The sequence below is a fragment of the Salvelinus fontinalis genome, chromosome 26 (assembly GCF_029448725.1).
Source record: "Salvelinus fontinalis isolate EN_2023a chromosome 26, ASM2944872v1, whole genome shotgun sequence".
NCBI lineage: Eukaryota > Metazoa > Chordata > Actinopteri > Salmoniformes > Salmonidae > Salvelinus > Salvelinus fontinalis.
In genome coordinates this window covers 39,077,033-39,090,151 of record NC_074690.1, presented here as the reverse complement: position 1 = coordinate 39,090,151, position 13,119 = coordinate 39,077,033, and the positions used below count along the sequence as shown (strand labels likewise).

Below are 13,119 nucleotides of genomic sequence, written 5' to 3'. Positions count from 1 at the left end.
GTGTCGTAATGGTTTAGCTGTAAAATGAGGTGGAGAACTGAGATCACTATAGACAGAGGGAGAGGGATAATATAAAGAAGAGATGAGAGGGTAACAGGAGAATGAATCATGTGACTTACAGGTGGAAGGTGGCGTGAGCTGCTCTCAGACCACATCAGCTTTGGAAAGAAACTCATTTTACTGGATATGTTGTATGATGCTGGGAGAGAGAGCTGGAGAGCGAGGGGTACGAGAGAGAGAAATGTTAGAAGACAGATGGGAGGTGACCTCAGTCTGTCACCTGTATTCTCTTTGTCTTCTAGACATCTGGGTCAATGCTGAGGAACATTCAAAAGGTTGGGTTGCTCTTGTATGATTCTCTAACCGTTCCACCTGTCTAACAGATTAACCCTACAGTGGCAAAGAGATATGGAATGATGAGGATGGAGGGGGAGGAAAAGGAGAAGGACCAGGGAGATGAGTCAGAGTGGACAGGAGAGGAGCAATGAGGAGTCAGAGAAAACGAGAGAGATTTACAACCTCGGGGCTGTGGCCTTCAGACAGAATGTGTCTTCGGCCAGGTCTTGTCCCATTAACAGACAAATGTTATTGTACAGAAAAGGTCTGAGGAAAAAATTAGAATTATGAATGGCGCAGGCAGGTAACCCGTGATACAAGTCTGTATTCAACGTCCATCTATGTCTGAGGACGTCGGGAGATGACGTGGAAACCGGCCACTAGGCTCAACAGTGAGTGCTGTTATCGCCGAGTAGGTTTCTGTAAGCATCTACCTCTGGTTCCACCAAAGGCTGCATGTTTGAATCCAGCGATTTTGTTGTTTTTGAAATCTTTATTTGAAGCCTTTCCCAAACCCTAACCCATACCGTAACCATTTGGAGTCAATGCCTAAACGTAACCTTAAACATGTTGACATTTTGAACAACCTTGAAATTTGACGTTTGGGAAACATGGATGAACGTCTAATTCCGATGTGAGACTGTGAGAGCTTGTTGGAATGAAGAATGATGGATGGCAAGAAAATAAGGTAGATTAGAGACAAAGAAATAAGCCAAGGGCTAGGAGAAAGGAAATGAAGGGGAGAGATAGAAAGCCTAGTATTTGTATGAGCAGGTCTATGTATTAGCCGTTCAGTAGACTACTCACACTCACCATCGAGTCACCAGTGTCAGAGAAGAGCTGTAGATCATAGGGTTTGAATGGTGGCTCGCCAGCTACGGCCAAACGCGTGTGTGTGTGTGTGTGTGAGAGAGAGAGATGGTGAAAGAGGGGGATGGGAGAGAGAAAACGATGTGAACAGACACCCGCGTTTTCTCTGTATGATTGACTCAGCAGTGTTTCAACACATCAGAGACCTGTGTCTTTTAAGCTTACATCAGAGGTGTGTGTGTGTGTGTTTGTTTAAGTGTCTCAGAAATAACAGTATTAATGGGCTCTTACATCCACACTGCAGGGGGTCCCAAGCTCAAAACGCCTACAGCTATTCACAGAGAACAGAACAGCAGAGAAACACAGAACAAAGCACACACACACATACACACACACTTACATCCCCAATCTCTCTGTAGGCCTGCAGAGCGTTCCGGAGAGGATGTGGATATTATTCTGACCAGACTAAAAGGGGTTAAAGCCTTCCAGAGGTTCCACCCCTCCTTGCTGCTGCAGATCTGCTCCTGTGCCTTCTACGAATACCTGGAGAAAGGCATCACCTGGAAGTATACGCACACACACACACACACACACTGACACACTCACTCAGTGGTATGAACCCCTGGGTAAAGGCCTCGCCCTGTACTTCGTTGGCTTTCAGCTTTACTACGACTCGTCACTTCACTGTTGACCGTTTTATGAAGGCTTATAAGCTGTTATGTGATGGTGGTATGCTCTGTGCAGTGTTCCGCCAGGGTGACATCGGGACCAGCTGGTATGCTGTTCTGTCTGGCTCTCTGGACGTCAAGGTGTCGGAAACAGCCAACCACCAGGTAAATCAGTTCTGCTTGATACATTTGACTACAGCTCTATTCGGGGTTCCTCCTCTCGACGGTTATGTTCTCCCTACAGTGTTCTCTGCGCTGTTCGTCTCGTGTTGCTCCTTGTGTAGTCCCATTACAGCCTCGATGAATGTTTTGGAGTGCATTGCCTGCAATACTCCCATGTTAAAATATGCACACTGGGCTAGCAGCTAGCGCGCTCTGGGCGAAGCCGCTGCCTCTCAAACGCTCCTCTGAGGATTGAGCTAGTTACTGTGTGGAGGGTTCAGAGATGCTATAGTGAGACCAAGCAACGGACAGACAGAATAGATAGAGCGTGCGGGATTGGTTGTTAAAATTTGAGATGGAGCTAAATGTCCAGTTACAAGTCCCTGTACCCGTTTGCCATGTTCATGTCTATTGGCGTAGCCTGGCCTAGTTCTGATGGCCATTTCTGAAATGTCATTTGGGACAGTAGGAAGATAAGTCCCCTCCTATCATATTAGACATGAGGGAGAGAGTGTGTGCACACGTGCAGGAAAGTGAGTGCGTGTGTGCATGTGACTGTGCTTGTGTGTGTCTGCGTGTGACTGTGTGTGTGTGTGACCTTGTCCGAGTGGTCAGATTATGGTCTTCCCTGAGGTGAGTTCTTAACGAGAAAATCCAACCCGAGAACTCTTCACACATGAATATATGGTAATCCGTCCGCTCTCTCACAGAGAGACCCCGTTCACAGTATGCGCTGTATCCGGGTCACTATCTGGCCATGCTAGAAAGGCCAGAAGAACAACACGTTATATGTGGCCATGCTAGACAGGAATCTAGAATTACACGTTCTAACCACTAGTATGATTTGAACTACTAACCTTATAACACTGACCCTTAGGCTGCGTTTACACGGCCATTCCAAATCTGATATTTTTCCACTAATTGGTCTTTTGACCCGTCAGATCAGCTCTTTTGCCAATAATTTGCCTCTGTAAACACAGCCTTAGATAGGATGTGGGTCTGGATTGAACAAGCTTCTGTCTCTGTGTGAGGCTGCATTTACACTCTTCTGATCTTTTGCTCAATTATAGGCAAAAGATCAGAACTGATTGGTCAAAAGACCAATTAGTGGCAACAATATCAGATTTGGGCTGCCTGTGTAAACGCAGTCTAACTATCCTCAGTGCTGATGTACTGTATGTGGTGTTTGCTCTTGCTCTAGAAATGAATTGTGGACAGATTTATTGACTTGAACAGCGTTGAATGTAACAAGTCAATGGAATTGAGTGTGTTCTGCCTGTGTGTGCCTAAGGATGCTGTCACTATCTGCACGCTGGGAATCGGCACGGCGTTTGGAGAGTCGATTCTGGATAATACTCCTCGCCACGCCACCATCGTCAGCAGAGAGACCAGCGAACTGCTCCGCATCGAACAGAGAGAGTTCAAGAGTCTATGGGAGGTGAGAGAGAGGAAGAGAGAGAGACACACAATTCAAATTGTGAAGTGGTTCATGCTCTGGCCACAAGAGGGCTGTCCACTGCTAATACCAGGCCTTCAGTACAGTCCTGTTTGTGTGAGCTTGTGGAACCTGCTGTCATTTTCACTGCCTGGGGGCATTGGAATGATACATGCTACAACTGAACCAGTCCTCATGTGAGTGTTTTTGAGCATGGGGGGGGGGGGGGGGTCTTTAACGTGTCCAGCAGTTGAGCGGCGGAGTAGGATGTGTAGGAAGTATAGCACTAGTGGGCTAAGAGTGTTTTTGTCTCTGTGTTAAGTGCACTCTCCCCCTGGCTGTCTTTCTTCAGCTCTCCCTCTCTCAGCTCTCTCTCTTCCCCGGTGTCTATTTTAGGAGTCTAGAGATAGATCAGAGAGAGCGTGACTGAGGCTGTAGCTCTTACAATGGACATAAAAACCTCAGTGTTTTGATCTCATGTCAAGTGTGTGTGTGTGTTTGACACAGGAGGAGATTAGGATTCATACAGTGTAACAGTGTGGGATATTAGCCTTGGTGCCAGTCTCTTACTGCTGCCATTGTCTTGAAGTAGCATATCACGCTGGTTAAAGGAGAGGAAACCACAAAGTGTCTGAAAGCTAGATCTGTCATAACACCTCCCCAGGGCCAGGTCACACTGACTGAGAGTCACACCATTTGACAGATGATACAATAGTATTACTACAGGGGCCCAGAGACATGGCTGGACAGGGCCACCACTTTTAACAGACATACTATTCATCTCAACCCCACACAGTCACCCCAAAGTGTGTCAACTTCTGTCTTGTGGAATAAGAGGCGGCAGAGGAAAGGTTAGCCATTCACTTAATGATACATGTAATCATTATTTGATATTTGTTACAGTACTTTTTCAGTGCTATTTACCTGAGAACATGTTTCTTAGAATTTACACACTAGAATGATAATGGCCCCAGAGGCAAGCAACACGGAAGCATGCATGAGAGCACCAGCTGTTCCGGACAATTGTGCGATCACGCTCTCCGTAGCCGATGTGAGCAATACCTTTAAACATGTCAAAATTGCCAAGGCCCCAGGGCCAGATGGTTACCAGGATGTGTACTTAGAGCATGCGTGGACCAACTGGCAAGTGTCTTCACTGATATTTTCAACCACTCCCTGACCGAGTGTAATACCTACATGTTTCTAGCAGACCACCATAGTCCCTGTGCCCAAGAAAGCGAAGGTAACCTACCTAAATGACAATCACTACGACTCACGTTGGTAGCCATGAAATTATTTGAAAGGCTGGTCATGGCTCACATCAACACCGTCATCCCGGAAACCCTAGAGCCACTCCAATTTGCATACCATCCCAACAGATCCACAGATGATCTTCACGCTGATCCTGAACACGGGGGCCCCTCAGGGGTGTGTGCTTAGTCCCCTCCTGTACTCCCTTTTCACCCACCACCGCATGGCCAAGCACGACTCCAACACGACACAACAGTGGTAGGTCTGTTCACTGACAACGATGAGACAGTCTATAGGGAAGAGGTCAGAGACCTGGCAGTGTGATGCCAGGACAACAACCTCTCTCTCTCTCTCTCTCTCAGCGTGAGAAAGACAAAGGAGCTGATTGTGGACTACATGAAAAGGAGGGCCGAACACGCCCCCATTCACATCGATGGGGCTGTAGTGGAGCGGGTCGAAAGTTTCAAGACCCTTGCTGTCCACATCGCCAACAAACTATCATGGTCCGAACACACCAAGACAGTCATGAAGCGCGCACGACAATGCCTTTTCCCCCTCAGGAGACTGAAAAGATTTGGCATGGCTCCCCAGATCCTCAAAGTTCTACAGCTGCACCATCGAGAGCATCCTGACCGGTTGCATCACCGCCTGGTATGGCAACTGCTCGGCATCCGACCATAAGGCACTACAGAGCCCAGTACATCACCAGGGCCAAGCTTCCTGCCATCCAGGACCTATATACTAGGCGTTGTCAGAGGAAGGCCCAAAAAATTGACCAAGACTATGGTCATCTGAGCCAAACTGTTCTCTCTGCTACTGCACGACAAATGGTACCAGAGCGCCAAGTCTAGGACCAGAAGGATCCTTAACAGCTACAACCCCCAAGCCATAAGACTGCTGAACAATGAATCAAATGGCCTCCCTTTGTTTTTACACTGCTGCTACTCGCTGTTTATTATCTGCAGTATACATTGTCACTTTACCCCTACCTACATGTACAAATTACCTCGAATAACCTGTACCCCCCCCACATTGACTCAGTATACAGTTGAAGTTGGAAGTTTATATACACCTCAGTCAAATACCTTTTAAACTCAGTTTTTCACAATTGCTGACATTTAATCCTAGTAAAAATTCCCCTTCTTAGTTAATTTAGGATCACCACTTTATTTTAAGAATGTGAAATGTCAGAATAATAGTAGAGAAATTATTTATTTCTTCGTCCCCATGTGCAGTTGCAAACCGTAGGCTGGCTTTTTTATGGCGGTTTTGGAGCAGTGGCTTCTTCCTTGCTGAGTGGCCTTTCAGGTTATGTCGATATAGGACTCGTTTTACTGCGGATATAGATACTTTTGTACCTGTTCCCTCCAGCATCTTCACAAGGTCCTTTGCTGTTGTTCTGGAATTGATTTGCACTTTTCGCACTAAAGTACGTTCATCATTATGAGACAGAACGCATCTCCTTCCTGAGCGGTATGACGGCTGCATGGTTCCATGGTGTTTATACTTGCGTACTATTGTTTGTACAGATGAACGTGGTACCTTCAGGTGTTTGGAAATTGTTCCCAAGGATGAACCAGACTTGTGGAGGTCTACAATTCTTTTTCTGAAGTCTTGGCTGATTTCTTTAGATTTTCCCATGATGTCAAGCAAAGAGGCACTGAGTTTGAAGGTAGGCCTTGAAATACATCCACAGGTACACCTCCAATTGACTCAAATTATGTCAATTAGCCTATCAAAAGCTTCTAAAGCCTTTAATTTTCAAGCTGTTTAAAGGCACAGTCAACATAGTGCATGTAAACTTCTGACCTACTGGAATTGTGATACTGTGAATTATATGTGAAATAATCTGTCTGTAAACAATTGTTGGACAAATTACTTGTCATGCACACAGTAGATGTCCTAACAAACTTGCCAAAACTATAGTTTGTTAACAAGAAATTTGTGGAGTGTTTGAAAAATGAGTTTTAATGACTCCAACCTAAGTGTATGTAAACTTCGGACTTCAACTGTATATAGCGTTGTTAATGTTGTTTTCTGTTATTTGTTACTTTAGCTTATTAAGTAAATATTTTCTTAACTCTTATTTTAAACTACGTTGTTGGTTAAGGGCTTGTAAGTAAGCATTTCACGGTAAGGTCTACTACACCTGTTGTTGTATTCGGCGCGTGTGACATACATTTAATTTGAATGGTCTTTGCATAATAATTACATTATAGTAACATATTGGTTTCTCTGGGATTCTCTGAAACAAATGCTGTCTATCGTCCTTCCGTCTCTCTCACACACACACTCACACTCTCTCTCTCTCACACACACTCTCCCCCTTTCTCTCGCTCTCTGAAAAGCTGTGATTGTCGTGGCAACCTCTGCTTGGTCGGGCGCTTGGCTCGTTGAGAGAGACGCTGAGAACCGGAGCGCTGTTTCAAAGAGGACTGAGCGCGTGTGTGTGAGAGGAGACCTCTGGGGTAGTACTGTGTGATGCGGATTACAGGAGCAGAGGGCACCTCTTAGGGGATCTTCCCAGCCGTAGAGCTTGGAGAAGACCCTGGGTGAGTTTAGTCCGTGTGTGTGTGTGTGTATTCATTCATGACTTTGATAGAAAATACAAACACCCGGTAAACTCTGTTATGGTTTTGGTGCAGATGTGATTAATCAGCTGATTTGTTGTGTGTGTGCGTGCGTGTGTCAGCAGGTTCCTGAATGTTAAAGGGCCTCTCTTCCTGTGTGTGTTTTGGCAGACTCCTGGAGGCATGGGCTTGCCTGGTAATGACTTAAGAGACGTTAGAGTTCAGAATGACATAATACTGGAGAACTCCGTTTGTAAGGTTATCCGTGTGTGTGTTGAGCAATCAGGCAGGGTTAAGGAAATCAAGCAATCTGCAATATTTGTCTTGTAATATGGATATGAACACGAGAGCGAGTGGGGCTAATATAGAGCTGTTACGGTGACCGTCTTACCTCCACACCGGCAGTCATGAGTCATGACCGCAGTCAAAGTCCACATTTGTTTTACCGTTATTTTACCAGGTAAGTTGACTGAGAACACGTTCTCATTTGCAGCAACGACCTGGGGAATAGTTACAGGGGGGAGGAGGGGGATGAATGAGCCAATTGTAAACTGGGGATTATTAGGTGACCATGATGGTTTGAGGGCCAGATTGGGAATTTAGCCAGAACACCGGGGTTAAAACCCCTACTCTTACGATAAGTGCCATGGGATCTTTAATGACCTCAGAGAGTCAGGACACCCGTTTAACGTCCCATCCGAAAGACGGCACCCTACACAGGGCAGTGTCCCCAATCACTGCCCTGGGGCATTGGGATATTTTTTAGACCAGAGGAAAGAGTGCCTCCTACTGGCCCTCCAACACCACTTCCAGCAGCATCTGGTCTCCCATCCAGGGACTGACCAGGACCAACCCTGCTTAGCTTCAGAAGCGAGCCAGCAGTGGTATGCAGGGTGGTATGCTGCTGGCTGTGACCGCTGAGTCACAGTAACTAGGCTTCTCCAAAACGGTCCTCTGGCGCTGCTGACGGTCATTAGTCCCCAACAAACTTGCTAACCGCTGTGGTGAAGAAGGTGCAACAGCGCCGCTTCAACAAAGAGGCTGAAGGAATTTGGCTTGGCCCCTAAGACCTTCATGAACGTCTATAGATGCACCTTTGAGAGCATCCTGTTGAGCTGTATCACCACCTGGTACGGCAACTGCACTCTGCCTGCCCTCCAGAACACCTACAGCACCCGGTGTCACAGGAAGGCCGAGAAGATCATCAAGGACCTAAACCACCCACTTCATATGTATATACTGTATTCTAGCCAAGGCTCATCCTATATAACTACTGCTGTACACACTTTTTATATTCATATACAGTCTGTACTGTTTATGCACACAATCATAAATTATTTATGTGTGTGTGTTTAGATAGATAGATAGATACAGTTGAAGTCGGAAGTTTACATACACTTATGTTGGAGTCATTAAAACTCATTTTTCAAACACTCCACAAATTTCTTCTTAACAAACTATAGTTTTGGCAAGCCTGTTAGGACATCTACTGTGTGCATGACACAAGTAATTTTTCCAACAATTGGTTACAGACAGATTATTTCACTTATAATTCACTGTATCACTAATCCAATGGGTCAGAAGTTTACATGCACAAAGTTGACTGTGCCTTTAAACAGCCTGGAAAATTCCAGAAAATGGCTTTAGAAGCTTCTTATGGGCTAATTGACATGATTTGAGTCAATTGGGGGTGTATCTGTGGATTTATTTCAAGGCCTACTTTCAAACTCAGTGCCTCTTTGCTTGACATCATGGGAAACTCAAAAGAAATCAGCCAAGACCTCAGAAATAAAATTGTAGGCCTCCCGGGTGGCGCAATGGTCTAGGGCACTGCATCGCAGTGCTAGCTGCGCCACCAGAGTCTCTGGGTTCGCGCCCAGGCTCTGACGCAGCCGGCCAATTGTGCGTCCGTGGGGCGACGCACAATTGGCCTAGCGTCGTCCGGGTTAGGGAGAGTTTGGGCGGTAGGGATATCCTTGTCTCATCGCGCTCCAGCGACTCCTGTGGCGGGCCGGGCGCAGTGCGCGCTAACCAAGGGGGCCAGGTGCACGGTGTTTCCTCCGACACATTGGTGCGGCTGGCTTCAGGGTTGGAGGCGCGCTGTGTTAAGAAGCAGTGCGGCTTGGTTGGGTTGTGCTTCGGAGGACGCAAGGCTTTCGACCTTTGTCTCTCCCGAGCCCGTACGGGAGTTGTAGCGATGAGACAAGATAGTAATTACTAGCGATTGGATACCACGAAAATTGGGGAGAAAAGGGGATAAAATTTAAAAAAGGGAAGAAAATAAAATAAAAATTGTAGACCTCGACAAGTCTTGTTCATCCTTGGGAGCAATTTCCAAACGCCTGAAGGTACCACGTTCATCTATACAAACAAGATTACGCAAGTATAAACACCATGGGACCACACAGCCGTCATACCGCTCAGGAAGGAGATGCGTTCTGTCTCCTAGAGATGAACATACTTTGGTGCGACAAGTGCAAATCAATCCCAGAACCACAGGAAAGGACCTTGTGAAGATGCTGGAGGAAACGGGTACAAAAGTATCTATATCCACAGTAAAACTAATCCTATATCGACATAACCTGAAAGGCCGCTCGGCAAGGAAGAAGCCACTGCTCCAAAACTGCCATTAAAAAAGCCAGACTACGGTTTGCAACTGTACATAGGGAGAAAGATCGTACTTTTTGGAAAAATGTCCTCTGGTCTGATGAAACAAAAATATAACTGTTTGGCCATAATGACCATCGTTATGTTTGGAGGAAAAAGGGGGAGGCTTGCAAGCCGAAGAACACCATCCCAAACGTGAAGCACAGGGGGGGGCAGCATCGTGGGGGGGAGAGGGGTGCTTTGCTGCAGGAGGGACTGGTGCACTTCACAAAATAGATGGCATCATGAGAAAATTTAATTATGTGGATATATTGAAGCAACATCTCAAGACATCAGTCAGGAAGTTAAAGCTTGGTCGCAAATGGGTCTTCCAAATGGACAATGACCCCAAGCATACTTCCAATGTTGTGGCAAAATGGCTTAAGGGCAACCAAGTCAAGGTATTGGAGTGGCCATCACAAAGCCCTGAACTCAATCCTATAGAAAATGTTTGGGCAGAACTGAAAAAACGTGTGCGAGCAATGAGGCCTACAAACCTGACTCAGTTACACCTGCTCTGTCAGGAGGAATGGGCCACAATTCACCCAACTTATTGTGGGAAACTTGTGGAAGGCTACCCGGAATGTTTGAACCAAGTTAAACAATTAAGGCAATGCTACCAAATAGTAATTGAGTGACCCACTGGGAATGTGATGAAAGAAATACAAGCTGAAATAAATCATATGTTAACTTCTGACCCACTGGGAATGTGATGAAAGAAATACAAGCTGAAATACATCTATCTCTCTACTATTATTCTGACATTTCACATTCTTAAAATAAAGTGGTGATCCTAACTGACCTAAGACAGGGACATTTTACTAGGTTTAAATGTCAGGAATTGTGAAAAACTGAGTTTAAATGTATTTGACTAAGGTTGTATGTAAACTTCCGACTTCAACTGTAGATTGATGGATATGCGTGTGTGACCAAAATAATGTATTTGAGTGTTGACTGGCCATTATTTGAAAGAGGATCCCAGCTTTCTCATGCTGCTATATTTTAAGGTTAAGCACATGAGTCCTCTTTACAACCAGGCTACCTACCTGGCATATTTAAAATGTAACTGCTGTACCTTCAGAAAGTATTCACACCTTGACTTTTTCCACATTTTGTTCTGTTACATCCTGAATTTAAAATATATTAAATGTTGTTTTTGTCACTGGTCTACATACTATACCCCATAATGTCAAAGTGGAATTATGATATTAGAATTACTTACAAATGAAAACCTTAAATATCTTGAGTCAATATGTGTTCAACCTCTTTTTTTTATGGCAAGCCTGAAATAAGGTCAGGAGTAAAAATGTGCTTAACAAGTCACATAAATTGCATCGACTCACTAAAAAATATTCCAGAACTTGCATCCTGTTTGCAACAAGGCACTAAAGTAATGGTGCAAAGAAATGCGGCAAAGAAATGAACTTTATGTTCTGAATACAAAGTGTTATGTTTGAGGTAAATCCAATACAACACATTACTGAGTACCACTCTCCATATTTTCAAGCATAGTAGTGGCTGCATCATGTTATGGGTATGCTTGCAGTTGTTAAGGACTGAGGAGTTTTTTTAGGATAAAAAATTAACTAAATGGAGCTAAGCACAGGCTATATCCTAGAAGAAAATCTGGTTCAGTCTGCTTTCCACCAGACAATGGAAAATGAATTCACCTTTCAGGAAAAAGACAATAACCTAAAACACAAGGCCAAATCTACACTGGAGGTGCTTACGAAGAAGACAGTGAATGTTCCTGAGTTGCCGAGTTACAGTTTTGACATAAATCTCTAGCAATGATCAACAACCAATTTGACAGAGCTTGTTGAATTTTGAAATGAACAATGGTTAAATGTTGCACAATCCAGGTGTGGAAAGCTCTTACAGACTTACCCAGAAAGACTAACAGCTGTAATCGCTGCTAAAGGTGCTTCCACACAGTATTGAGTCAGGGGTGTGAATACTTATGTAAATTAGATACTTATGAATTTCTATTTTCAATACATTTGCAGAGATTTATAAAAAAACACTTTCACTTTGTCATTATGTGGTATTGTGTGTAGATGGCTGAGAAATACATGTAATCCATTTTGAATTAAGGATTTAACACAACAAAATGTGGGATAAGTCCAGGCTCTTAAACTTTCTGAAAGCACTGTAACCTCCATTTGCTATTCGAGTGCAGTCTACGGATGACATGTTAATTTTCTTTGTGGGCCATACTACTGTATATAAAAAAAATAATTCCACACATATTAGTTGGCCATATGTAAAGACCAGATTAAATTGATAGTAGTCTGATGGGTGAGAATATTATCAAGTGCTTGTCAAATTGTGAACGAGAGACTGATTAAGTGTGTGCAGCCTGCGCAATAACCTGATGATGATTTTCTTCAAATCATCATTAGTCGCATCATGCATCCTTAGAATGTATTACAAATCAAAACATATAGCATAAGGTTTGTATCACAATGAAAGTTACATTAATAACTCTAAATGAAGCATATAGGAGGACCTGTTTCAAATGATCACTTTGTTAACCGCTCAACACACACTTGCGCACTCTCTCAGAAATAGTTCGGTAAAAATATCCTTTCTATTTTATCAAGCTATGTTCAATTGTATTCTTCTTACTATAAAATAATGCCACGGGAATTCTAAGCAAATCTTGTCTGCTAAATTAACTAGTGTAGCCCACAGCCATATGGCATAGCCAGATCATGGCCTAACATAAGGACGACTCAGAATATGCTATGCTGTTCTACTGAAATAGGCAAAAAAATTCTTCATATCATGCTTTTGTTTCTTTAGACCTGCCTAAAATAAATAATGGATTTATTGTGACGGTGTAGGATATATTACATGGATTTATTGCACATTTTAAAGTTTAGATGTTCCAAAGGTCCGCGTCAGTGGCTTGTACTCTATGCGTGTAAGGCCGGAGATGCTAAATGTGTTTTATGTTAATTAACGGCCAATTACCGCGAGACCCGACAGTTATTTGCATGACAGTTACCGACTGACAACAATGAATGACGGCCACAGCCCTAGGCGCCAACACACACTTGTGAAACACTCCACTGCACTCTGTTGTCCTTGCTGTACTCATTGACCCTGATTTAGAATACAGCCTCGTGCATGTGTGTGTTTGTTAGGTCATTTGAGATGTTCCACATGTAAACGGTCCCTAGGTGACAAAGGGCTTTGTTTTGAGGGAAGGTTGTAGGCTGTGTGTGCTGGCGTACGT

General features: G+C 44.3%; 1 protein-coding gene across 7 annotated transcripts in view; it reads left to right on the top strand.

Annotated features, from left to right (window-relative positions):
* The window catches only part of LOC129824293 (rap guanine nucleotide exchange factor 4-like), a 42,163-nt gene that overhangs the window by 12,503 nt on the left and 16,541 nt on the right, over positions 1 to 13,119 (top strand). For 3 of the 7 annotated variants that reach the window (XM_055883837.1, XM_055883838.1, XM_055883836.1), the window contains 2 exons: positions 1,566 to 1,979; positions 3,268 to 3,414. The exons of 1 other annotated variant lie outside the window; for it this stretch is intronic. In XM_055883837.1, coding sequence (XP_055739812.1) covers positions 1,761 to 1,979; positions 3,268 to 3,414 — 366 coding nt within the window. In that variant the 5' untranslated portion in view covers positions 1,566 to 1,760. Of the gene's footprint in view, positions 1 to 1,565; positions 1,980 to 3,267; positions 3,415 to 6,877; positions 7,215 to 13,119 lie in introns of those variants that run through there. 3 more of the 7 variants (XM_055883843.1, XM_055883839.1, XM_055883841.1) reach the window with 3 other exon arrangements.